Source organism: Diceros bicornis, chromosome 7, assembly GCF_020826845.1.
Source record: "Diceros bicornis minor isolate mBicDic1 chromosome 7, mDicBic1.mat.cur, whole genome shotgun sequence".
Lineage (NCBI taxonomy): Eukaryota > Metazoa > Chordata > Mammalia > Perissodactyla > Rhinocerotidae > Diceros > Diceros bicornis.
In genome coordinates this window covers 70,786,941-70,812,328 of record NC_080746.1, presented here as the reverse complement: position 1 = coordinate 70,812,328, position 25,388 = coordinate 70,786,941, and the positions used below count along the sequence as shown (strand labels likewise).

The window sequence follows — 25,388 nt, the reverse complement described above, 5'->3', positions numbered from 1 at the left end:
GAAACCAGGAAGTTTCATGTTAAGCAGTTTGAGAAAATGGAAGCAGAAATGCCGGCCAGCACTCTCCCACTGTGTCTCTCCTACCAACAGTAGGGTGCTCGTCATCTGGCCACAGGACCCTCAGATCCATTCCAAATGGCATGAGGATGGCTAGAGTGGCCTTGCCAGGGAGAGAGCCCCTAGAGGGACACCAACCTTGCTAGAGGTCCGCCTCTAGCAGTGACCAGGTGCTTAGATCAATGTGATAACAAGAGAATAAGGGATGGCTTTTTGGCTGGAAGTGACAGTTTCTGAGGTCTGGAATGAGTCGAGAGACAGGGACCCAACCAGTTCTTTCACAATCCACTCTCTCTTCTGGTTCTCCTGCTTTCTCCTCCAGCCCCATAAGTAAAGGCATTCCCATGAGATACAGTCCTTAACCTTTTCTTCTCTCTAAACGCTTTCCCGTTGTTCTATAGTCTCTCGGCGTGTCAGCTTCCACTAAGTGGGAGACTTCCAATTACATAACCACAGCCCCAATCTCTTCCCCGAACTCCAGTTCTGCTTGCTCAACGCCTCGGTGTCAACCTCAAGCTTTCCAAAGCTGACATCCTCATGTCCCCTCCCAGGCTTGTTTCTCCTCCTGGGTTCCCCAGTGCTGCGGATGGTGCCCCACCTCTAAACATCTGTTCTTCACACTGCCTTCCAAACGATCTCTCTGGAACAGAGCTCTGATCACATCACTTACCTGCTCAAGAACCTTCCATGACTCCCACTGTCTACAGAGTAATGTCCACACTTTCTGCCTTGGCATCAAGTCCCTCCAAGACCTAACACCAGCTTGCTTCATGCTCATCAACCATTATTCAAGTCACACTCTTAATATTCCAGCCAAACAGGTAACTGCATACAGTCATTATTAGGGGCCAGGTGCTATGCATCAGACATCATTGCACTTAGTCCTGTAATGTGCATGTCTCTAGGAGTTCCATTTTTACAGACATGAAAAATAGGCTCAGAGATGGTAAGTAAGTTGCCCAAGGCCACATAGCTGGTGGGGTGGGGACTGGATCCAGGGCTGTCATGGGCTTAGCCACATGCTCTGCTGTCTCACAGACTGAGCCCCTCCCCATTCCCTAGGCGGGAGTTTTGTTCACATCATCATCCCGTCTGGGACGCCCACTCCTCTAGCCTAATCTCCAAACACAAAAGCCCTACTGGATCCTTACGGTTTAGCTCAACAGTCACCATCTCCAGCAAACTGTCCCTCGCCCCAGACAGAAGTGGTATCACCTCCTTGGTTCTCACAACCTCTCAGTTGTACCTCTTTCATGGCAGTTATCACCACTGTCATTCCGTTTTGGTGACTGGGCGCATCTTTTCTCTCCCCTGGGTGGTTGCAAGTGCCTGAGGTAAGGGACGGCCCACCCCTCCTGGCATATCACAATCTATGGGGTCTCAGGCAACTAGACGGTCAGTGAACGACCCCTTCTATGTGGAGGTTTGGATGGCGGAGGTCGGGGCAGAGGCAGCGATGGGGAGTGAAAGACACAATCCCCACTTCTCCACCTGCCTGTAAACAACTAGGAAATCACAAGCCGATGGCCCACGGGCAGCATTCTCAACGTCCCGATTGGACAGAAACAGAAATTATCAGCAACACAGTGTTGATTCACTCCGCTGGTAAAGGGACTATTTCATTCAGTAAGTGGCAGAAGATAAACGTCTGTACCACCAAGAAGACTACCAGAAGAACGTGCCTCCTGCACGCACACATGTACACACAGCTCCAAGCGTGAGCACGAGGGTCTGCTGGAGTGTTTCGTTCCTTTGGCAATTTTTCCAGTCCTATGGGTGCAATCCAAACCCGACATATCAAGCCTCGTCCTCGGGCAGAGCCGGAGAGGGCAAAGGACAGCAGGGGCACTTATGCTCACAGCAGAGTTGCCTGCGACGCCTCGCACATCCTCCCCCTGCCTGGCTGGGCTAGAGCTCTTTGGCAGGTCAGCACCCTGTCCAGGAACAGAAGAACCTGGCAACTGGGCACAGGGAAGTTCCCACAGCAGCACCTCTGCTCTGTGTCTCGTCTGCTCGGCCCTTACTCCCGGGATCCCGTGCGTGGGATTTCAGATTCTTTTCTTCCCACGGCCGTGTGATTTACAGATCACAAAGGATCCCCAGGACTGAGCAGCTGTGCCCTGTCCCATCTTCCCCCACTAATGTCAAAGAAGCTTCAGAAAAGAGACTCCTCCCTCTGCTGTAAAACAGGAACCTCGCCCTGTGCCCTGAACACATGCGTGCAGGGAGAGGGTCTCGCCGTCTCGTCACAAACCCCGGGAAGAGCAAAATACCTTCTGGCCGTGGTTTTGGCTTTTCCAACCCTCCGTCTTGCATGAGCTCAAAGGCAAAGGAGACGTTCAAGACCTGGAAAGAGAAATGCAGAGCATATGGCATCGTACACGCATTCCTGGACCCTCAGGGCTCTGCGGGACCTGCCCCTGGGAAGTGAAGAGCCAGCGCTGCAGCCAGACGGGTGGAGGCTGAGCTCAAATGAGGGCCTAATTTGAAGGAGAAACGAGGCTACCAAAATGGGCAGGAAACGTGGAGTGTGAGCTGGCCGGTCCCAGCCTGCTGTTGGTGAAGTGCTCCCGGAGAAGTTCAAAATCCTCTTCCTGTCCTATTGTGTTCCCGTGTCAACTGCCAGGACTTTAAATATAGGGACATCAGTACACACGGTTGAAAGGATCAGATGGAAGTCATGTTCAAGAGGCAGAGAAGGGTTTCTGCTTTCGACCAAATGCCTCTTGTCTGGTGGGCAGGCTGTGGCAGCCTGTGAGAAGCAACAGAACTAGGCTGAGTGTGGGCCTCAGGTCTGAGCAGCCTTGCCGCCACCTTCCCTGTTACCTCTGGGGACAGATGAGGCTGGACTGTGGCACCTGGCCGGAGTGTATGGCTAGGGGACCAGGCCACGCTGCAAGGGGAAGGGAAAGCTGTTCAGGATGCCCAGTGGTCTGCAGGTAGCTCCTTCCTAGCTCGCTGCTCATCAGAATGGGCCCCACATCCAACCACTGAGGACCCTGGGCAGATGGGAAGCCGCCGCCTTTTTTCCCGATGGCCCCAGCAGATGAGTCGGGGCATGTGGGCTAGGGGCCTCCCTTGACATCACCTCCCCCTACCTTCTGTTCAAAGCTGTCTGGGGTCAGGAAGAAGCTGTGCAGGGGCACGAAGTAGCCCTCCAGGAGCCCCATGAGCAGCACCAGGTACACGCCATCTGCAAACTGGAAGGAGAGAGCCAGGTGAGAAGGTGCTGGGCTCCTGAGCCCGGAGCCAAGCCCCATCCAGGGGGTTTGTGAGCTTCCATGTCAGCCTCGCACAGGCTACATCCCCAGGCAGGATGCTGGCAGGGGGTGAGGGGCAGTGCCCGAGGTAGGAAGGTCTGCTCTGCAGCCATTCTGCCCCATCTCTGGCTGGTCCAGCACAGGAGCCGCAAGCCCATGGTCCTGATCTCAGCTGATCCCGCATTTCTTGAGCGTCGACCACGTACCAAGCCCTGATCTGGCATGGGGACCACAGAGATGGGTCAGCTGTGGCCCCTGCCCTCGAGGAGCTCACAGTCCAGTGGGGAGACCGAGGCGGAGGAAATGCAGCAGCTTCTCTGACAGAGGGAAGCACATTGGCCTGCGTGAGAACAGAGGCCACTCGCTCCCACTGAAGGCAACAGGGAAGGCTTCTGGAGGAGGCACTGCCTGAATAGAAACCTGAGGTAGAGCAGGAGTTAGCTATAGGAGCAGAGGGAGGAGGGAAAGGGGACGTCCACAGCCAATGGCAGGAGGCGACTAGGGTGACTTTTGCTTTATGAACAGAGAAGGAACTCCAGCGTCATCCAGGCCTAGGTATTCTCTTCTCACCTCTCGCTTTATTACTGCTTGAGAGGCAGCAGAGTGCGGCTGTTATGAACGCGGGCTCTGGAGCTAGGTCTCTAGGTCTACTACTTATTAGCTGTGTGACTTGAGCAAGTTACATAACTTCTCTGGGCCTCATTTTTCTCATCTGTAAAATGGGGATGATAATATAGTATAGTATCTACTTTGTAGGGTTATCATGAGGATTAAACCAGTTAAAGTGTGCAAAGTGCCTGGAACACTGCTTGGCATATAGGCAAGACTTGATAAATGTTAACTATTGCTATTACTATCTGGGGAAACAACAAAGCAATAAGGACACAACTTTCTGGCTCTTGTTGACAAAGCGCAACTGTGCTCAGGGCCGTGGCAAGAGGCTTACAACCTGGTCCCTTCCATGGAGGACAGTGGAGGCCGGACCAGTTAGGAACCTGGTCTGAGGGACAACAGACTCCTGGGCTAAGCAGAGCGGGGCCGGTCTTCTGCTCAAGGGAGGGCAAGGTGGGTGTGTGCTGCTCAAGGGGGGCAGGCTTTTTTAAATTTAATTTAATTTATTTTGTGAGGAAGATCAGCCCTGAGCTAACACCGATGCCAATCCTCCTCTTTTTGCTGAGGAAGACTGGCCCTAGGCTAACATTCATGCCCATCTTCCTCCACTTTATATGGGACGCCGCCACAGCATGGCTTGACAAGCAGTGCGGCGGTGCGCGCGTCCGGGATCCGAACCCGGGCTGCCAGCCGTGGATCGCGTGCACTTAACCACTACACCACGGGGCCGGCCCCTGGGGGCAGGCTTTGTGGAGGCAGTGGAGGCCTGTGGAATGAGGGAAATTTGGAAGGAGCAGGTGTTCTAGGTATGGAAGATGGCCTGAGCAAAGATACAGAGGTCAGATGCATATCTGATATTCTAGAACCTTTCAAAGGAGGCGGGGCCACCAAATGTTTGTGGGCATAAACAACAGTTGTTCAAGTTCGCTAGAGGCCAAAGTTCTTGGAATCATCTTAGGAAACTTCAAAAAAAACTAGACCGAATTGCCTGGAATGTGGGCTGGGCGCAGAGTCTGAGCTCCGCTGGGTGACTGGCTGGTGGGCCCGCATCTCAGCCTTTGCTATGGGCGGATGACCCTGAGCACGAACTTGACCTGGAGCAGCTTTCTCCCTGCTTCCATCCATCGGCCTTCAACTCAGGCGGGTAGGGCCTGAGCGTGACTCATCCCAGGCCACCACAGGGTGGAAGATAGGAGAGCAGACCCCAGCATCTGTGTCAAAATCAAGGCCCTCCCATGGAACTAGTTAACTGGGCCTCATTCTGGCTGTGGCTGGAGTGGGTTGAGAATAAAAGAATCCAATCTGTCAACTCAGGGGAGGACCCTAGTTAGGGTCAGGGTTACTCACAGCTCTGAGGGCCTCTGACTTAGACTGCTCCCACCCCCTCCTGCTGGTCTGATGATTTGGTGGTAAAACCCGCAGACAGACACCAGATGTGCCGGGCAGAGACTCCCTTTCAGAGCACTCCCTGCCCAGGAACACTGAGGTGAAAGTTCCAGAAAGTTCCTTCTAGCCCCCTTAAGGAAACGTCACTTTTCCAGAGCATTCCCTATCTCCCAAAGGAGTATATGAAGCTCACTCCACAGAGTCCAGACACTCTCAGGGAGAGCTCAGCCACAGACCTGGGAAGTACCTTTAAAAATAAGAGGAGGTGCCCACGTGCTCAAAAGAAAACCACACTTTAGAAATTCATCACGCATGAAAGGAGGTTGGGAAACAGGATACATGACACAGCCTCAAAGTATCTCCCAATAAAGATCAGCTATTAATTATAAAGGGGGGAAAGAGCTTTACAGTATGGAAATCTGGCGGACACCAACTTAACCAAGTGATCAAAGTTATCACCACCAGTAACAGGACTATCGGACAGAAGTGTCTGAGAACACAGCAGTACTTGGTGGTGTTGGTGCTGAAGATACAAACCTGAATCTAATCACGAGGGAGAAAAATCAAGAGACATTCTATGAACCAAATGGTCCCCACTCCTCAAAAATGTCAGTGTCATGCAAAGAAAAACTGAGGATTTGTTCTACATTAAAAAGAAACTAAAGAGGTGGTGACTAAATGCAGCATGTGAGACTAATACAGTAACTGTGTTTCTTTGAACCACATCACATTGTCAAAAGTAGTCAAATATCAGCAATTTCATATGGTTCAATCTAAATAGATTAATGTACTCTATTGATCTTAAAATTGCTTGAATTTGATAATTGTACTGTGATCATCTAAGAGAATGTATTTGTTTTTAAGAGATGTATACAGATTTTCCTCAACTTATCATGTGATTATGTACGGAAAAGCCCACTGTAAGTTGAAAAAAGTCAAAAGTGCATTCAATACACCTAACCTACCAAACATCATAGCTTAGCCTAGCCTACCTTAAACGTGCTCAGAACACTTAGATTAGCCTACAATTGGGCAAAATCATCTAACGTAAAGCCTATTTTATAATAAAGTGTTGAATATCTCATGTAATTTATTGAATACTGTACTGAAAGTGAAAAACAGAATGGTTGTACAAATGGTTTTAAGTGTATCGGTTGTTTACCCCTGTGATCACAGGGCTGACTGCGAGCTGTGGCTCGCTGCCACTGCCCAGCATCATGAGAGAGAATTGTACCACGTATCACCAGCCTGGGAAAAGATCAAAATTCAAAATTGAAAGTACGGTTTCTACTGAATTTGTATAGCTTTTGCACCATCGTAAAGTTGAAAAATAATAAGTTGAACCGCCATAAGTTGGGGACTGTGTGTGTACTGAAGTATTCAGAGAGAGAAAAAAACCCCAAATGTGGCCAAATGTTAACAATTGGTGTGTGTGGGTGAGGAGTATATGGGTATCTATGATAACATTCTTGCAACTTTTCAAGATAAAAAATTGGAAAAAATTCAGAGAAATTCCATGCAGTTCACCCCCTGAGCAGAATAGAATCCCCTCCCTCCTAGAAAAGCTTCAGGGTCAGTATGGAGAGCCCTTCAGGCAATGCGGGGATGGGGCTCTTGGAAGGGTGGCTGTCGAGCAGAGCCCTGCCTCCCACCCTACACTGGGGGCTGTCACCAACCTGGGTTTCTAGTTCCGTGACCTCCAGGTTCAGTTTATTCAGGTGCTTGTTCACGAAAGTGATGAGCGTCTAAAAGAAAAGCATAAGCCGGGCATTGAGATGGAGACACTCACCAGTGCCAGTCACCTCGGTGACTCCACCGTGAGGACAAGGACCAGTGATAACACAAGAGAGGCCCAGCGCTCTGGGCTGGGCCTGGGTCACTGTGCCGAGCTGAGTGAGGATGAGCAGCCTATGAGGCTCTTCCTGCAGGGCCCCTCAAGTTCACAGGAACGCATGCCCCCAGAGATTTGCAGTCTCATACACTGTGTGATTCAAACAGCCAGTTTCAGGACTGTGAAGGGAGCAGGGAGTCCTGAGACGCAGAAGGACAGGTGGAGTCAGGGGGCCGAAGGGAAATTAGGAAGGGGGCCAAGAAGTGATGACCCACTGGGTCTCTCCTTCCAGGCCCTTCCTAGGCGCAGGTGCCTGTGCCCAGGGAGACAGTGGGAGGTCTGTGTGACGAGCAGGGGAGGCTGGGGGTTCAGTGCAGGTGGGAAGCCAGGGTGCTTGTAGTCTCAGAACTCCCAAGGGACTGTTGTCATCCCGATAGGAGAAGAAACGGACTGGATAAGGTATCCAGTGAGAACAAGACAGGTAAAACGGACATCAAGCGGGATGGCCCCGTGTTTGCGATGACACCAGTTACAGGAAGCTTGCAGGCTGCAGGCATGGGTTTCCCTAATGTTTTGCTACATTTTGCTCCCCGCCCCCCCCAGACACCTCCTTCCCACCTTTTTCACCACGTTGAGCTTGTCTGGTGCGTGGTCAAACAAGGTGTCGAAGGCATCACGTTCTGAAGAAGAGGAAAATGTCAAGTGGGGCACAGAGCTGATTCCTGACGGGGAAGCCCACCCCAGGTCCCCGCCACGAGCCTTTAAGGGCCACGTTGTCAGCTCTAGATGGGAATTCTTTGGGGAATGGGACTGTGCTGGGAACTCGGGAAGCTGGGTCTGGGGCAGAGATTTGGGGTTGATTCTTTGGGGGCTTTTTCTCTGCATGTGTGTCCACCCTCTATGTCTACCATCTTTGGGGCTGGGGTTGGGGGCTCTGACGGCAGGTTGACATGGGACTGGTCATTTCTGCACTATTTGTATTCCATCATGTCCTGATTTAGTCATGGTTCTAAAGCATTTCTGAAGCTTTTTGGAGGTAGAATGTTATCCAAATATCAAATTGCTTCACCCTCTAATTTTCAAAACCAAGTCATCCAAGACCAACATTCTGGTAGAAGGCACAGATCAGCAAACTGGGCGCCAGGGAGCCCAGCAGAGGACGTGAGCGCCTCCTCCCGAGGCATCTGGTCACTTCAACCCTCTGTGCCTCAGTTTCCTCTTCTATCAAGTGCCATCTGAAACATGAACCTCCCCCAGGGGTGTCATGAGGATGAAAGAGGAGAACGTACGTGCGTGTGCTCTGTACACTCTGAAGTGGCTACCAATCTGAGTTATTAACATTATTGGAATATTTCAAAATATTATCCATGGTAAATACAGGGTCATAGAAAATAGCAAAGTCACGCCCCCTGTAGGGATTCTCCTTTCTACAGCCCCATGTTCTCTAAACTGAGAGGTGAAGCAGTGTAGGGGATCTGAGCAGGAATGAGAAGAGTCTCCAAGAGGAACCTGGGGCTGGAGGGTTCGTGGTCCTGGGGTCTGCCTTTCTTACTCTTGCACTGATGGGTAAGTCTGAGACAGCCAGGAACGTGATTGTGTGCTCTGACAGTCACAGACTTTATAAACCCAAGGTTCTGGGAAATGGGAGAGGTAGGAGATGTGATGATGGAAGAGGGAGAAGGCAGCTTCTAGAAGGTCTGGGCAGAGTGGGGAGAGGGGACAGTCCCAAGCGTGTACATACACCTCTTCCTTTACTACCACAATACACTGAGAGCAAGACTGCCCTGCAAATGCCCAGGACTTGTCCAGAAGCCCAGTGATATCACTGGTCTGGTTACTTACAAGGGGACCGTGCAGCTGTGGTGAGCTCTCCTCTTCTCACCAGTAAGCTGACCCTCCCAGCTAAGCAGCCCCAACACCAGGCTGGTGCAGACATTCATGCAGGGAGCAAGCTGAGTGCCTGTTCTTCCCACCGCTGCAGAATTAACTAGACCCCCGTGGCAGCCACAACACCAGAGGACAATCTTATGCAACTTACCATGCCTTCCAGAAAGAGCCCTGCAGGAAAGGGAGAAAGAAAACAGTGACTCTCCTCTCCTTGCCCTTGGTTGAAGAGCCCAAAAAGCTTCCTTCTTTGGTATTTTATTCTGCACTAAGCCTCCAATTATTGGTGGTCTTTACCACACTACCACCTATTTTTTCCCCTCTGCTATACTGCTATAGTGGTGCTTGGGAAAAGCCTGGTATAAGTAATGCTTAAAGGACTATTTCTTGCCTTAAAGAAAATCTCACAATTGCTTACAGTTGAGAAAGAATATCAGAGTCAGGGGTTCAAGATTCCTATCCACGTTTTAGGAGCAGAGCATGAACACCACCCCAATAAGGATTTCACTGTCCAGGCTGCTGTGGGCATCTGCCTGGCGAGGTCAGGGTTGTCTCTCTCCTGTCCATCCTGTAACACCCACTAAGTTGCACCTGCCACTGACCCAGGATAGGTTTTTTAAAAGAGGGTAGGAACTGGAACTGCACTCATAGCAACGAAGTATTAAGAGCACAAGCATTAGACACAGACCACTTAGATTTAAATCGCACAGAGCCATTTGCTTGCTGTGTGACCTTGGGCAAGCTACCAAACCTCTCTGGGCTCCAGGTCTCTTATCTCTAAAATGAGGATAATAGTTGTCAACACTTCAGTAGGATCTTGCGAACATTAAATGATTTAATATGTAGAAAGATTATAGCCTAATTCCCACTATAATGTAAATGCTCAATAAATTTTTCAACATGTTTTTTGTTCTTATTGTATTGGTTTATTCCAACTGTATATTTATTGCCCACTAAGTGATGACTTGCGGGTAGTGTACTGGAAAGAATAATGAACTTGGAGTTTACTGTTGGACAGACCAAGGATAGTCTCCTTCTCTACCTTTGGGCTGTGGGGTGGTGTAATCATTGTTTCACGTGTTTATTACGAACCTCAGTAGATACAAAAGGGCTTCATAAACTGCACTGTGTTGTCATTATTAGGAGTTTGCGGCCATGTTTATGTCTATGCGGCAAGATGGCAGAGAGAGACCACAGAAAGCATAACAAGGGCTGAGAGACAGCTCCGCAAACCAAAACTTCCCATTCCCTGATTTGGTAGCGGCGTGGACGAGACCAGCAAAGGGTAGGGGAGGTGTGAGGCAGGAGATGAGGAACTCCACTCCTCTCCTGGCAGGCCTGACCTGGGGCAGCCCCTCACACCACCAAGGCCAAGGGTCAGGGTGCTTTGTAGATCGGCTGTCAAGATGGGCCCGTGGAGTACAGGGAGGCTGCCTGACAGGGTCTCCGCAGGCCATAAACGGGGCACCTTGGGAAGGGCCACTACACACCCCTGCCTTACCCTGGGCCTGAGATGCTTACACCCCTGGGCCCTTTCTAAGGCACATGCACTGGGTGGTTCAGACAGGCATTGCCTTGGACTCCCGTCAGCCCCAACTGGGGAGCGGGGCGAGTTCCCTAGAGATTGGGCAAAGCTTGGAAGGTGCGGGTCAGCTGTGATGGGGAAAAGCCAGGAAAGAAAGCCATGAAGGGCAGGGGAAAGGGGGACGGCCGTTACCACGTTGAATCCTCACAACCTCTCTGTTAGGAAAATGTTTTCCCTCCAGAGATGAAGAAACAGAGGTCAGAGAGGTTACGGGGCTGACCGGCGAGTGAGCGGCAGAGCCTGAATTTGAACTCATGTTGGGTTGGCTGAGAGGTCCCCATTCTTCCACCTCCCTCTTGTTCAAGGGAACATAGAAGTTGGGGGTACAGGGGAGGCTGAAACTGAACTTTTGCCAGTGGTCTCAAAGCCACACACACCATCCTGCTCTTTCTGCTTAAGAACAAAACTTCTCTTCCCCATGGCAAACCTCTTACATGTTCTGATATTTCAACTGCTTAACACAAATGGAAAAAAACCACACCAACCCACCACTCTAAGGTAGAGAGGGGCTTTCTGGGTCATGGCACGTGGACCAAATAAATCAGACTCAGAAAGGGAAGAAAAATGTCCTTTTGAAGGTTAACAATTTAAATTCAACCCCATGTTCATGGCATGATGATTTCATGCTGGTTGGCTTTTTTTGGGCACACTTTTTCCCGGAGTGCCACAAAATTAGAATTTTTCAATCACTGCTAATTCCCTCTCCCCACTTCCCCACCCAAGTTGGTACCTTAAGCATCGAGAGGCATGTTTTGAATGCATAGAAAAGGCTAAACCATAATCATTGGCTGAAGTCTAATCCCTCTTGCAATCCCAATAAATGAAAACTAAATATCAGCAAATGGATGAATTTTGGAGAAACATCTGTGTTCCATTACAGAATCGCTGGCAACAATGGTGTTGACATACTCTGTGTTACCAGTTATTTCCTCTTGGATTTGCCGAGACTGGAGGATTCCTTCTCGTTTCTGAAACGGGGGTGGGGAGAAGGGTTGGGAGGGGAAGAGAAAAATATGCTTTAGAACAATACAAAAAACTGATAAGCATTCCTGACATTGAGAAAGTGATTGGTGTTTAAGAGATGAATCTAGAGACGAGATACTTCTAGAAGGGAAACGAGGCCCCTGACTTGCTGGGACTGGACTGTACCATTCATCCTTAAGTGCAATTAGTGTTTAGTCCAAACAAGTAGGCTGTTTCTTGGATGGTGAATCTTTTCTTTCTTTATTGGAAGACATTCTGCTGGAAGCAAACTGTTTGCCTCCTGGAGTAATCCACAGTAAACCAAATGGAAATGAAGGCCAGGGTGTGTCTGCCCTCCAGCTGGGGCCAGAGAGAAGCTGAGAAACACATTTAGCTGGGGGTTTGGGGTGGAAGAACTGAGGCCAACTTAGAGAATTCAAATAGAGGGAGAGCTGTGTTTTTTTTAATGGATAAATATGGGAGCTTTTAAATAAGTAGTACAGTCCTCAGGTAACTAGCTTACTCTCTGAGAAAAGGTTAAGCAATCGAGGCTGGTCCATCCATCCACCCATCCAACGACCCATCCACCCACCCATCTATCTACCCATCCACTCATCTATCCATCCACCCATTCACCTACCCACCCATCCATCCATCCATCCATCCATCCATCCATCCATCCATCCATCCATCCATCTATTCACCTATCCATCCTTCCAACATTTATCCACCTCTTCCCATCAATTCATCCTGTCTCTTGTTTATTTCATTAATCAGTGCCTTCTATGTGCAAGCCCCTGTGTTGGACTTGGAGCAAATACTATGAAAAGTATCTCATAGTTTCCTGCCTTGAGGAACTTAAGAGTAAAATGGAATAGATGAAGCAAGTATGTGAGATTTCCCCCAAACAGGGTTTATGCCTGATGTCCCAGCTCAGTTATTAGTAGGATCCCCTTTCACTCTCAAAAGGGTTGTGGATAATAAATTATGTGGCTACCCTAAGCAGAGAAGAAGTGCTGAATGCAGGCACTTTCAGCTGGGATGGTCAGGGAACCCTTGCAAGGGGAGGGGTCCTTGAGCTGGAACTTCAAGGACACGTAGGATTCGGCTGGACACAGAGCAGAGGTCACTCCAGTGGGAGGAATGGCCCGAGCAAAAAGACACAGTCAAGAGAGGACAAATGTGTTGAGAAGGCTGTTTGGAGGCAGGTGCCATTAGGCAATGGGGAATCAATTGAGCGCCAGTTTGGGATTTAAACCTCATTGTGTGGGCCTGGGAGCCAATGCAGGAGTGTCAGGATTCAGGGAGACCATCAGATGGGCCTGAAGAAGGAGATTCATGTTATCAGGTCCCTTCACAGTCAGTTACCAGACACTTGGAGGATGGTCTGGGCATGGAAAGCAGTTGTCAGAGCAAATTCCTCTTCCACAAAGGCTGAGATGAGGGTCAAGAAGGAGCCTCCAAGCATTGGTGTCTCAGCTGAAACCCTCCTTCTTGACCCTCCTGCCAAAACTTCTAGAACCTTCTCTTCACATTCCCAATAGCCACAGAATCTAGTGTCCTTGGAAAATACTTCTACAGAAGGAAAGGTAGAGCTGGATAAAGGCCAAGAGTATATCTGGATTAGATTAAGAATGGACTATCAACACAAAAAGAAAGGAAAAAAAATAAAGATATTTAAAGGAGATCCAGTGAGGATAAATCAGGACTTTTTGCAAATTCAGCATCAATATATGTAAAATTTTCACATGGGCGTAATGGAATCTGTGTCCCTGTCTTATGAGGCCATTCGCAGACATAAAACCTCATCTTCAACTTCATGCAGAATTAAATGCTTTTATACAGAAAGGAAAAGAAATCTGGGTGAAATAACCCCTCACACAGCATCCTGATTCCCCTCGATGCATTATCTGTTCCCTAAAGAGCTCTCTCTGTAGTTCAGGCAGCGACTCACAGCCAACTCCGAGTCTTGCTTCTGTGCCTGTTGGACTTGATAAAGCAAAAACACCCCATAAAACCTGACAGGCACTGACGCCATTTTATGAAATGAGTCCTCTTTTCTCCCCCATGCTAAGAAAACTGCCTACAGGAGAAATTAAACCAACAACAGCCTTCTGATGGCCTCTAATTGAGCTCAAAATAAGCATGCGATGTGGGCTTGCAGTGACCACTGTTTCAAAATAGGAGGCCCACCTCCCCTCCTGTTCAAATCTTGAATCACAGTTTTTAAAAATATAATGAAATGGATTTACGCATTATTGATTGGTAAAAATAACACAATAGAGATGGCCCGGATTGACTAGGAGGATGCTTGGACCAGGATGCTCTGGGCTGGCCACATATCCATAGCAGACATGAAATGCTTAACTCCGGGCTTGACACAGCTGAGTGCTCAATAAATGAGGCCAATTAGTCTCTTTCAGTCAGCTGCACTTAGTGTCTGACCCACACACACTCGCATTGACTATGGGCTCCTGATAGCCCTCTCTGCTGCTTTTGTGTAGCCTTATCTCTTGATAGGCAGGGCCAAGGTGTCATATTCCTATTATAACCCCTTGATGTTAAGCAAGTTAAGGACCCAGAGGTGTAGAAGAAATACTTTTTCATTAGGGCGCAACTGAATCGCTGATTGAGCAGTGCCCCCATCTCCTTCTCCCTTCGCTTTAACTTCTGATCCCTGAAAGCTCAGCTCAAAGACCTTTTATCCTGGAAACTGGCCTGGCTTACTCAGCCCTCACGGCTCTTCCCCACCCAGGTACGGCAGAGCTGCCATATTGTTCTCTCCTCCAGAACCCTGGATAACCCTGGATACCCAGGGAGCTGCTCATAAGGGGAGCTCTCCCTGGCAGCATGTTTATTTGGAAAAGAACAGAAACAAGCAAACAAAATGATGACCTTTTGCTAAATGGGCATAAAGTTGGAAAACAAAATTAAATTTGAGTATCTAATGGGGTTAGGAGCAGAGTGAGATAGTCACGGGGAGAGAGCACACCCTCACCGTGGAAATTACACAGCCATATGTGAATGGAAATTCCATCCAACAATCTGGAAAAGATGACTTGAGATCCCAGCTGTGCTTCTCTGGGTGGGTGAAAAGCAGCAGTGCCCTCAACACCGACACAGCCAGTCGGGGTCTCTCTCAAACACACATGCACGCATGCACGCACGCCTTCACGTGCACAGATATCGGTCTCTTCCCAATACCTGTGCATCATTTAACCAAAAAATGATGATTCTCCATGGCTTGCAGGGCATAGACACACAGACACACAGACACTCAGACAGACACACACACACACACACAAGGATACATCTCCCCTCTGATCCTATTACATATACCTCACACACATACACACCACACACCCTCAAATATACATTACACAGACACCCTCCTGACGAAGGAGGGTAAATCCCAGGCACGTGCCCCACACAAGCCTACCCCATACACGAGCACACGCTATTCCACTCTTTGCACACATATCAGGGATAAGCCCGCATGCATCAGAAAGGTCAGTCACGTGCCTCCCAACACGGAGCACACCCCAGGACACTCAGCCTTCATTCAGCTGTCCTTCTAACGAGCCCCCCAGGGTGCCTTAGCTTTCACAGGAACTCAGCCTCTTTAAGGGCACCGGTGTTTGTAGTGGTATCTACCTTACCTGGACCACAACCACTTGGATGGAAACATGGTCTGGGAGCCGGATTGGTGCCCGGAAATACTGGGACAGAGCAACCAGTAGATGCAAGATGGCTACCAGGCTCTTGGCATGAACAGCTAAAACAAAAGATGATTTAAAAATTAGAGAATCTTCTTCTAGGTTCTAGGTAGATACAAGCAGATATTCAAACTGTAGCAGTACCACACCCAGTGCCCCTTTCAGCTCACTCCTAGGGGTCAGAAGACACCCTTAGTCATCACAGGCCTCACCCTGGGCCCCCTCAGTCCTCGGCTGGGTCCCCTGGAGCTTATTCTTGAGTCATGCTATTGCTGGATTTCCAGTGTAGGACCTTTCCACTCTAATCCAAGGTTCCCACCGGGACTCTGGCAACGGCTGAATTCTGCCCTCTGCCACCCCATGCTCTTGTTCACTCTCTTCTAATAACCATGTGCGAGTCTGCTCTGCACCCCCTCCCTTCCCATCTGACTCTGACTCTTTGGGTTATCACCACTGCCCTTGTCCCAAGGCTCTAAACACAGCAGGCCCGCCATAAATGGACCCTGAGCCAGGAACACTGGATCCCTTCCTTCACGGGGGCTTTAAGATCCCTGGAGGAAGGCCTGAGAGACATCTAAAGGGCTTTGTTGCTCTCTTGAGTGCCATGTATAGTCAGTTTGGGCAATGCCCCTTGGGGAATAGCTGGGAGGGGATGTTCGTGACCCACTTGGCTTCTATAGCTACCGAGCTATGTGCTGGATGTTAAGCCATCTATGCTAGAGAAGGCTGGGCAACTACTGGGTTGAAGTTTTCACAGTAGGTGAGAGGAGAAAAAGACTGTGATGTAATGGGGCACACAGCGTCAGGCAGAGTGGAGCTCGAGTTCTGACTCGACAATTCTACCCTCTATTCACTGCCTACATGAACTCGGGTGGGCCACTCGAGGCCTCTGAGCCTCAATCTGCTCAACTTCACAAATGGGGATAACTGTACCTATGCAGAAATATAGGTTATAAGAATTCCCAGAGATAATATAGGCAAAGCTCCTAGCACATAGCAGATGCCTAGGAATGGCTGATATTTTTTATTATAATTTATGAGAAAGTGCCTGGCACCTAGGCAATTAAAGCACATCAACTTTCTCCCCTTTCTTTCTCATAAAAGGGATGATTCACCAGATACTTGACCTGCCTTCACAGTCCTACCAGCCTCCTGGCTCTTCATTACTGGGGGCATTTAAGGATGGAACAAAAAATGCCCATTTTGTGTACTTAGCATGAACTGGGCCCATTATCAGGGAGTCATGCTCTCTGCCCTAGGATCAATGAGTCTGCCCCAACAGAAGCTTTGAAAAATCACTAGGAAAAGGAAGTGATTCAGACATTCCTTGGGTAGAGGTTCTTGCTATCACCACTACTTTAAAGAAGGTTTTCCACTGACTATGACCAACAGCTCAACACCACCACCAAAGAGCAGATGAATGGCTCCTGACTCCTCGCTTTCCAGAAGAGGGTTTCAGTTCTGGGCTTTTAGGCATTGTCAACTAGCTTGACGCACAATTACACCCTCAAAAAAGGCTCCTGGCGTGGGACCGGCCTACTGACATGGTTGGTGTGCTCACTGACAGACAGGCAAAATCCACGTTTGCTCTTCTGATCAGAACTGCCACACCATCAGTCCAGTCACTGAGGGTTGTAAGGACATTTGCTACCTCGCCCCTTTTTAAATGATAAAATATAATGCTGGAAAAGCTGTCGTCAAAAAGGTTGTTCTCACACCCTGCTGACATTGTCCGTTATCTCGACTGTCTTGGTAAGAAATACAGAGCTATATCGTAAGCACCATACAGATGTCAGACTCTCAATGAGTGCTCTGTCCTCCTGGGAATTTTTTTCAAAAGAAATAATTACACAGTTACTCTCTTTTTCTCTCTCTCTCTCATGCATATACATGCTATGCATACAAAGATGCTAATTATTGTGTAATATATTATCATTTTTTAAAAAGCTGGGAAACACTTATATCCAATAGCAAGAGGGTGGTTTAGACCAGTGGTTTCCAAATTTTTTTTTTATTAAGCAGTGAAATTCTTTGTTCTAAAAGCTGCAAGGCAAAACCGATGAAAGCAGTACAATTGCTCGGGTCCCACCTGCAGCCAACTCACAGCTGCTGCTCGTCTCAAGGATGCCTGAGATTCTCCTTGGAAAGCCCTAGGTTGGGCCAAGCATGGTTTAATAGTCTTCGTTTTAATAAATTATGGTATACTCACAGAAGGGAACAGTTTGCACATATTGAAAATCATTGCTAAGACAATGTAGCTATAAATATTAATAATGTAATGTTAAAGAGAAACAATAGAATGTAAATATACACATTTATGGATATGCACATGCATAAATACTTATACATATATTTGTATATATGCATACATATACATACACATACATATATACACACACATGTACACACACATGCATGCACACAAGCATGTACTTGTGGCCAAGACTTGGAGAGAAATATTAAAAAAAAGAAAATAGTTATGCTAGAGGGGAAAGATAGTTTTTTTTCCTATTTCAAAATTTTCTTTAGAATACAGATATGTTATCTTTTCAACTAAGAAAAATTCTAGTCACCTTTGCATATTTGGGCATCCTCCTCACTGCCATCTCTCAGCACATCTCCTGGGAGTTTTGTCCCTGATGCTAGACAGAATCCAGGGCCACTGGGCTCCTACACTCAATGTGCAGAATGAGAGCAGTGCTCATGCTCCAAAGTGTCTCTTTAGGGCTGGAAAATCATTTCAAAGGAGCTGCTGAGTTAGAAACAGTCCTCTCAACATGAATTGTGGTAGAAATAAGTTGCTGTAATTTTTTGGAGACAACTTGACAATATGTATTATGACCTTAAAAATGTACATATCCTTTGGCCCTAAACTACCACTCCTAGGTATTTATCCTAAAGAAGTAATTATGGCAATAAGCAGAGAGAACTTATCAGGCTGTATTAATATTAGTGAAAAAATGAGAAACAATCTTAAAATCTATCATTAGTTAAATTATGATACATCCATACTATGTCATATTATATAATAAAAGTGACATATAGAAGAATATTTAATGATCTGTAAAGACATACATCTTTTAAACGACATATACAGGTTGATCTCAGTTTTGTAAAAGTAAATATATATATTTTGTATATAAATATGTACACACATTTTATTTATCGATCTATTTATTTCCAACACACACACACACACACACACACACACGACTTGAAGGGACACACCACAAGGCTGACAGTGCTGTCTCTGGGTGGGCAACTTATGGGGGCAGTATGTGTAGGCTTAGCACAGAGGCCGTGCAGCCGGGCTCTCTCAGGCTCATTCCTGACTCCACCACTCACCACCTGTGTGACTTTGGACAATGACGCTCCATTAGTAAATATTATTGTGCTTAGTATATGCCAGCCACTCTTCCAGGTTCTAGGGATACAGCAGTGAAGAGACAATGCCTGCCCTCATGCAGCTTATATTCATTGTTTCTTAACCTCTCCACGTCTCGATGTTCCCTTCCGTAAAATGGGGATGATAGAATTCTTACCTCAGATGGTTGAGTGAGGATTACAAAGATCAAAGTATGTAAAATGTTTAGAATAGTACAAGGCATACAGTATGCACCATAAGTACGTTAGATGTTATTTAAATCTCTTTTAACTTATCTGTATTTTCTAAATTTTCAATAATAAAAATTATTGTTGTGAATAAAAAGAGAAAGAAAAAGAAGAGCTCCCTAAAGCCCTGGGTCAAGGACCTCAGTGAATTAGCAGCTGTCCCTGCCACCTTTATCCTGATCAGAAAGATGTCACAACGTCCTCAGAAGCAGCCAGGGGAGATACCTGAGAGAGGAGTGGTGGAAGCCTCCCCCCAGGAGTGGGGCCCACCACATTCCTTATAAACCACTGCCTTGTAAACAGGCCCAGCGCTTCTCGAAGCCCCAAGGCATCGCAGGGAGCTTGAGATAATTATTCCCTCTGACCTAGTAATTCATCTCAGTTCTGGAAATCTATCTGACGAGAATAATTCGAGAGAAACAAAAAGATACACAACCTAAGAAATTCAACTTGGCACTATCTCATATTAGCCACAGGCTGGCAAACATCCCAAAAGGATGAACGTCAACATAGGGCTTAAGTTAACTATGGGATATCTTACCCCATGAAAGAGAGCAGCTATCAACAATTATAACTATGAAGATCACATGGGAATATGGAAGATATGTATGATATAATATTACGAGAAAATAACAAAACACAAGAGTGTATATGACTTCAAGTAAAAATATGCATTGATATGGACAGTAGTGGGCAAAAAACGAAAATAGCCAGATAAGAGTGGTAATATGAGTGATTATTTTACTCGTACACATTTCCCTATAAGAGATGAAAGTAAATGTGAACCCAAAACAAATCATTCAAAACCACTGAAGATAACTGTCCTGATGTGGCTTTAAAAAGTCCATTCTTCTATCTCCATCTTTCCCAAATTAGGTTCCTTGATAAGTCAAAAGGTGTTTTGTTTGGAGGGGTATGTGGAGATGGTCCATATTCAAAGGAGTGGGAAACAGGGTCAAATAAAACTAAGTAGGGGGTCTTCATCAGAGGACTTTAATGCTTATGACTACTGTGGATTTCCAAAATGCAGATACATTTCCCAAACTAGGGATCAAGCCCCTTTTTTCTCCGCCACTGAACACTATTAGCATTCTTGGGACACGGGATAGCATGTAGGGCACAGAGCCGTGGTCTCCCCTCCTCCTGCGCTCAGGTGTCTCCCTCTGCCCGGCAGAGGATGCCCTGTTCCTAGTGCTGAGCGAGGTAGCTGGTCACACTGTGCAAAGGTGTAATTCTCCCGGAGGGGGTACTTGGCATCTGGCCTCCAATGTCGGATGTTAGAGATCGTGGCTGGCAGCTCCTGGGGCTCTAACACGAGAGGTGAAGATTCCTTTTTCTTTCCCAAATTTGAAAGGCGTTTTTTTTTGGTGGTGGTGGTGGGGGGAGTCCATTTTAAGTTGTGTAAGTTGGACGCAGTAAGGTATAGTACTTAACCCCTTAATACTTAAAGGCAAAAACCACAATCTAAATCTATTTTTATATCTATTACAAAGAATAAAATAACTTTGGACTCCCTGTGGGAAATATGTAGTTGTTTCTGGATTCACTGAATCTGCTGATTTAATGTTGACTCTGATACGGACTCATTAAGTCCCCGTTAGGCACCCAGGCCCTTGAGACAGCAAAAGAATGAATGGTTTATACTTGCTGAGATCCTTGAGCTACTAGCTGTGAAAACCTGAATTTTAAAATCCTGTTCGATGGGCCGGCCCCGTGGCTTAGCGGTTAAGTGCGTGCGCTCCGCTGCTGGCGGCCCGGGTTCGGATCCAGGGCGCGCACCTATGCACCGCTTCTCTGGCCATGCTGAAGCCACGTCCCACATACAGCAAGCAGAAGGATGTGCAGCTATGACATACAACTATCTACTGGGGTTTTGGGGGCAAAAAAAAAAAAAAATCCTGTTGGAGTGCCTACGATCTCAGCCACATCTTTGCTCCTTCTAGAAAATAAGGGGGTGAGAGGAAGGGCATGGGCTTTGGAACAGAGCCAAGTCCTTGCTCTCTGGCTTCCCAGCTGCCTGAACGTAGGGTTCTCTGTTTCCCAAAATCTCTACAAGCTGGAGACAGCAGCGCTCTCGAAAGGTTGTGCTCGGATTCAGAAGTAGCTCAATGAATATGGATTTCCTTCCCCTTCCAAACTCACAGGAGGTTTCTACAGACAGCCTTTTACAGAAAAGACACACTGGATTTTGAGATTTTGCTATCTTTCCCCCAGAGTGTGTATGGTAAGTTTTCTTTCTAAGGAAGGGCACATCTTGATCAAAGATAAATGGGTCTGCACCCACCCAGGGCCTGCCAGCTTACTGGGTAGCCTCTTGGGGAAACCCCATAGTAGAGACCCACGTGTCATTTAACAGTGCCACTTTCCTTTGTAAAACTCACAGTCCACATTCCACTTGATGCTTCTGGGAGGAAGTTTCAGGGTTTCGTTGATTTTCTCCAGGACAGTCTGCAGCTTCTGCTTCTGAGCAATCTCTGACTGGGTGACCTCAGCAACGTTCAGCTTCTCACTCTCAAGTTTCTCTGGGGTGACAAGGGAAAGGAGACCAGCTGTTATCTTCAGCCACAGATAACCCTAACTCATGCACTCATTCATTCACTCACACCCATATGCATGCTCTCACACATTCACTCACTCATCAACAAATCTATATTGAGACTGCTCCCCACCTTGTCTGATGGTGGCACCGGTGGCTCCAGTATTGTGAAAACCTTGTGATTGTGTCTTGAATCTTTAAATTATAAGATCCCAAGCCTGCAGGAGTGGGGCCTTTGACCCAGCCTGTCATAATTTGAACTCTGTTCCATCATTCTGGGTTTTTCCCTCTTCTTTTCAATTCTGCCTTCTCCAAGGACATTTCTGTGCCCCGACTGGAATGCCTTCCATGCTTCCCCTGGGCTGTGGTCAAGTCCTTATCTAAGGCATTTTGTACATTCCTGTAGCACAATACGTGTCATGCCAGATCGTATTTATCTGTTTCAAGCACCTTCTTTCCTTTTAAACCTGCCTGGAAGGTAACTTATTGGATGTGTTCTATTTCATCAATTCTAAGGCACATATTTTTTACACATTTTCACATCCCTCAAATCAGGTTCTGTCTTAAAATTGATGGCGTCCCACAACTGCTGTCACCCAGGTGGAAGAAATGAGTCATCACTGCTTCCACGAGCGTGAACTCAGTCATAGCTCTTCACAGTGTGGACACTCCCACGGCTCAACAAGCCTACAGGAACACTTTCAAAAAGTAGAAAACAGAAATTCTAAACAATAAGAAAGCCCTGGGTAACAGTTTAATTGAAGTATTTTTTCTCTTTCTGAGTGGTACTTATATAATGATGTGTTTTTAAATCAATGGTTGTTGTATGCCATAACATAACCCCTAAATACTTAAAGGCAAAAAAGTCTAATCATTTTTAGTCTAAATTTATATTCTTATGGCTGGCCTCGTGGCTTAGCAGTTAAGTGCGCACGCTCCGCTGCTGGCGGCCCGGGTTCGGATCCCGGGTGTGCACCAACACACCACTTCTCTGGCCATGCTGAGGCTGCGTCCCCCATACAGCAACTAGAAGGATGTGCAGCCATGTCATACAACTATATACTGGGGCTTTAGGGGAAAAAAATAAATAAAATTAAAAAAATAATAAATTTATATTTTTATGTATTAAGAAGAACAACTTTGGATTTCCTAATGGGAAATATGTTGTCTGCTCTTGGATTCACCTAATTCACTCTCCAAAACTCATTGAAGGATTGAGAGAACTGACTCTCTGAAACATGTTTAAACTGTCTTTTCTCCTCATTTTTAAGAGTGGCTTACATTATTTATTTTATTTTTCAGTAGTTGTAGCTTACTCAAGTCAAATGTGTCTTGGGTAATTCTTTGAAGATGAGGTTGCCCACTAGATAATTTCTACAGGTTCTGTGGATTTAAGAATTCTTTTCTGCACCTTGATAGGATGATCTCATGCTGGTCTTATCTGTGATGGCCTGAAGGTTATCTTTCTCTTTAGTTGCTTGAGGCCATCATTCTTTATTGCTAAAGTTCAGGGGTTTAACAAGCATATATTTAAATCTCTTCCGCTTGGATGTTAAATCTTCAAGAGACCCTGCGTGCCTTTTCCATTTTTAGGCTGTGAATTCTTATCTTGGATCCTTTCCTACTGAAGGTATGACAAGCTGTTTTCATCTTACATTGCAATTACAATTTTGGTAACATGGAAGAGGCTGCCCCAAATGCTAGGTTCAGGAAACTTCTGAAGACTTATCTTGGCTCAGAAGAAAAGACTTCTGGGTACATTAGTGACGACTGTCTTGGGAGTGGGAGCACAAGAGACACTTTTTTGCTAGACCTGTTGTACTACATCACTGCCTATGAATTTTCACACGTATAACTTTCTTCTGGCATTGGACTTCTTAGAATGACTAGTGTAGCTCTCTGAGTCTGTTTTCTAGGTCAATAACTTTTTCTTGCACTGTTGTCCATTCTGTTCTCATTTTTTAAAAATTGGATTTTACACACGACCTACTGGAACACTCATTGTTTCTCTGTTTCCACCAATATTTTTAAGCATCCATGATGCTAAAATTATAAGGCATTCTTGCTAAAATTAAAAAAAAATTCTGTTTTTTAGCATCTTGCATTGCTTATTCAGGAGAAGAGTTTTCATGGCTTTGCTTTATTTTTTTGCATTACTAATTCTTTAGAAAATGTAATTCTGCTTTACCTTTTCCACTTTGGTTATTATGCTTTGGATTTATCTCCTTTTAATTTTTTGTTGTTGGATATTTTGTTTCAGGCATTGACACTGGTATTATGTAGATTTGAGTAAAAGGAATATCTTGAAGTACTTCTTATTAACGATTTTAGGTGTATCTCTTCATGCTCATAATACACACACAAACAAAGAGTTTGTTTTTTCTCTCTCTCTCTGTTAATGAGAGTTTTCATTTCACAAAAATGTACAGTTTGTACATTTTTCTGCTACTGGTTGTTTTTCCATTCAAATATATATCATGAATATCTTTCTATGTCAATATATATGGATATAACTCATTTTTTTTTGTACCTTTTGACCACCTTCACCCATTTTATCCACTCCCCCAACCCACTCTGGCAACCACTAATCTATTCTCTGTATCCATGAGCTCGTTTTTTGTTTTAAGATTCAACATATAAGCGAAATCATACAGTATTTATCTTTCTCTGTCTGTCTTATTTCACTTAGCAAATGCCCTCAAGGTCCATCCATGTTGTCGCAAATGGCAAGATTTCCTTCTTTTTTGTGGCTGAGTAATATTTCATTGTGTATATATATCACATTTTCTTTATCCATTCATCTATTGATGGACACTTAGGTTGTTTCCACATCTTGGCTATTGTAAATAATGCTGCAGTGAACATGAGGGTGTAGATATCTTTTCCAAGTTAGTGTTTTCGTTTTCTTTGGATAAACACCCAGAAGTGGAATTGCTGGATCATATGGAGGTTCCTCAAAAAATTAAAAATAGAACTACCATATTGTTTTCCATACAGCTGCACCAATTTACATTCCCACCAACAGTGCACAAGGTTCCCTTTTCTCCACATCTTCACCAACAGTTGTTATTTCTCATCTTTTTGATAATAGCTATTCTAACAGCGCAAGGTGATATCTCATTGGGGTTTTGATTTGCATTTCCCTGATGATTAGTGATGCTGAGCACCTTTTCATGTGCCTGTTGGCCATCTGTATGTCTTCTTTGGAAAAGTGTCTATTCAGATCCTCTGCCCATTTTTTAATTGAATTGTTTGTTTTTTTGCTATTCAGTTGCATGAGTTCTTTATGTATTTTGGCTATCAATCCCTTACCAGATACACAATTTGCAAATATTTTCCACCATTCAGTAAGTTGCCTTTTCATTTTGTTGGTTTCCTTTAATGTGCAGAAGCTTTTTAGTTTGATGTGGTCCCACTTGTTTATTTTTGCTTTTGGTGTCAAATCCAAAAAATCATCGCCAAGACTGACATCATAGAGCTTACTGCCTACATTTTCTTCTAGGAGTTTTAAGGTTTCAGGTCTTATGTTCAAGTCTTTAATCCATTTTGAGTTAGTTTTTATGTATGCTGTAAGATAGTGGTTCAGTTTCATTCTTTTGCATGTGGCTATCCAGTTTTCCCAATACCATTTATTGAAGAGACTGTATATTCTTGGCTCCTTTTCCATAAATTAATTGACCATATATGCATGGGTTTATTTCTGGACTCACTATTCTGTACCATTCATCTACGTGTCTGTTTTTACGCCAATACCACACTGTTTTGACTACTATAGCTTTGTAATATGCTTTGAAATCAGGGAGTGTGTTGCCTCCAGCTTTGCTCTTCTTTCTCAAGATCACTTTGCCTATTTAGAGTCTTCTATCGTTCTATACAAATTTTAGGATTGTTTGTTCTATTTCTGTGAAAAATGCCATTGGAATTTTGATAGGAATTGTATTGAATG

The 25,388-nt window shown here is 45.9% G+C and overlaps 1 protein-coding gene across 2 annotated transcripts in view; it reads right to left on the bottom strand.

The window, feature by feature from the left end:
* The window catches only part of PARVA (parvin alpha), a 144,751-nt gene that overhangs the window by 7,435 nt on the left and 111,928 nt on the right, over positions 1 to 25,388 (bottom strand). Inside the window, exons 5-12 of one of the 2 annotated variants that reach the window (XM_058545998.1) lie at positions 21,288 to 21,428; positions 15,238 to 15,353; positions 11,525 to 11,583; positions 9,185 to 9,204; positions 7,765 to 7,826; positions 6,992 to 7,060; positions 3,156 to 3,257; positions 2,331 to 2,403 (exon numbers count right to left, since the gene is read on the bottom strand). In XM_058545998.1, coding sequence (XP_058401981.1) covers positions 2,331 to 2,403; positions 3,156 to 3,257; positions 6,992 to 7,060; positions 7,765 to 7,826; positions 9,185 to 9,204; positions 11,525 to 11,583; positions 15,238 to 15,353; positions 21,288 to 21,428 — 642 coding nt within the window. The remainder of the gene's footprint in view (positions 1 to 2,330; positions 2,404 to 3,155; positions 3,258 to 6,991; positions 7,061 to 7,764; positions 7,827 to 9,184; positions 9,205 to 11,524; positions 11,584 to 15,237; positions 15,354 to 21,287; positions 21,429 to 25,388) is intronic. The other variant, XM_058545999.1, reaches the window with a different exon arrangement.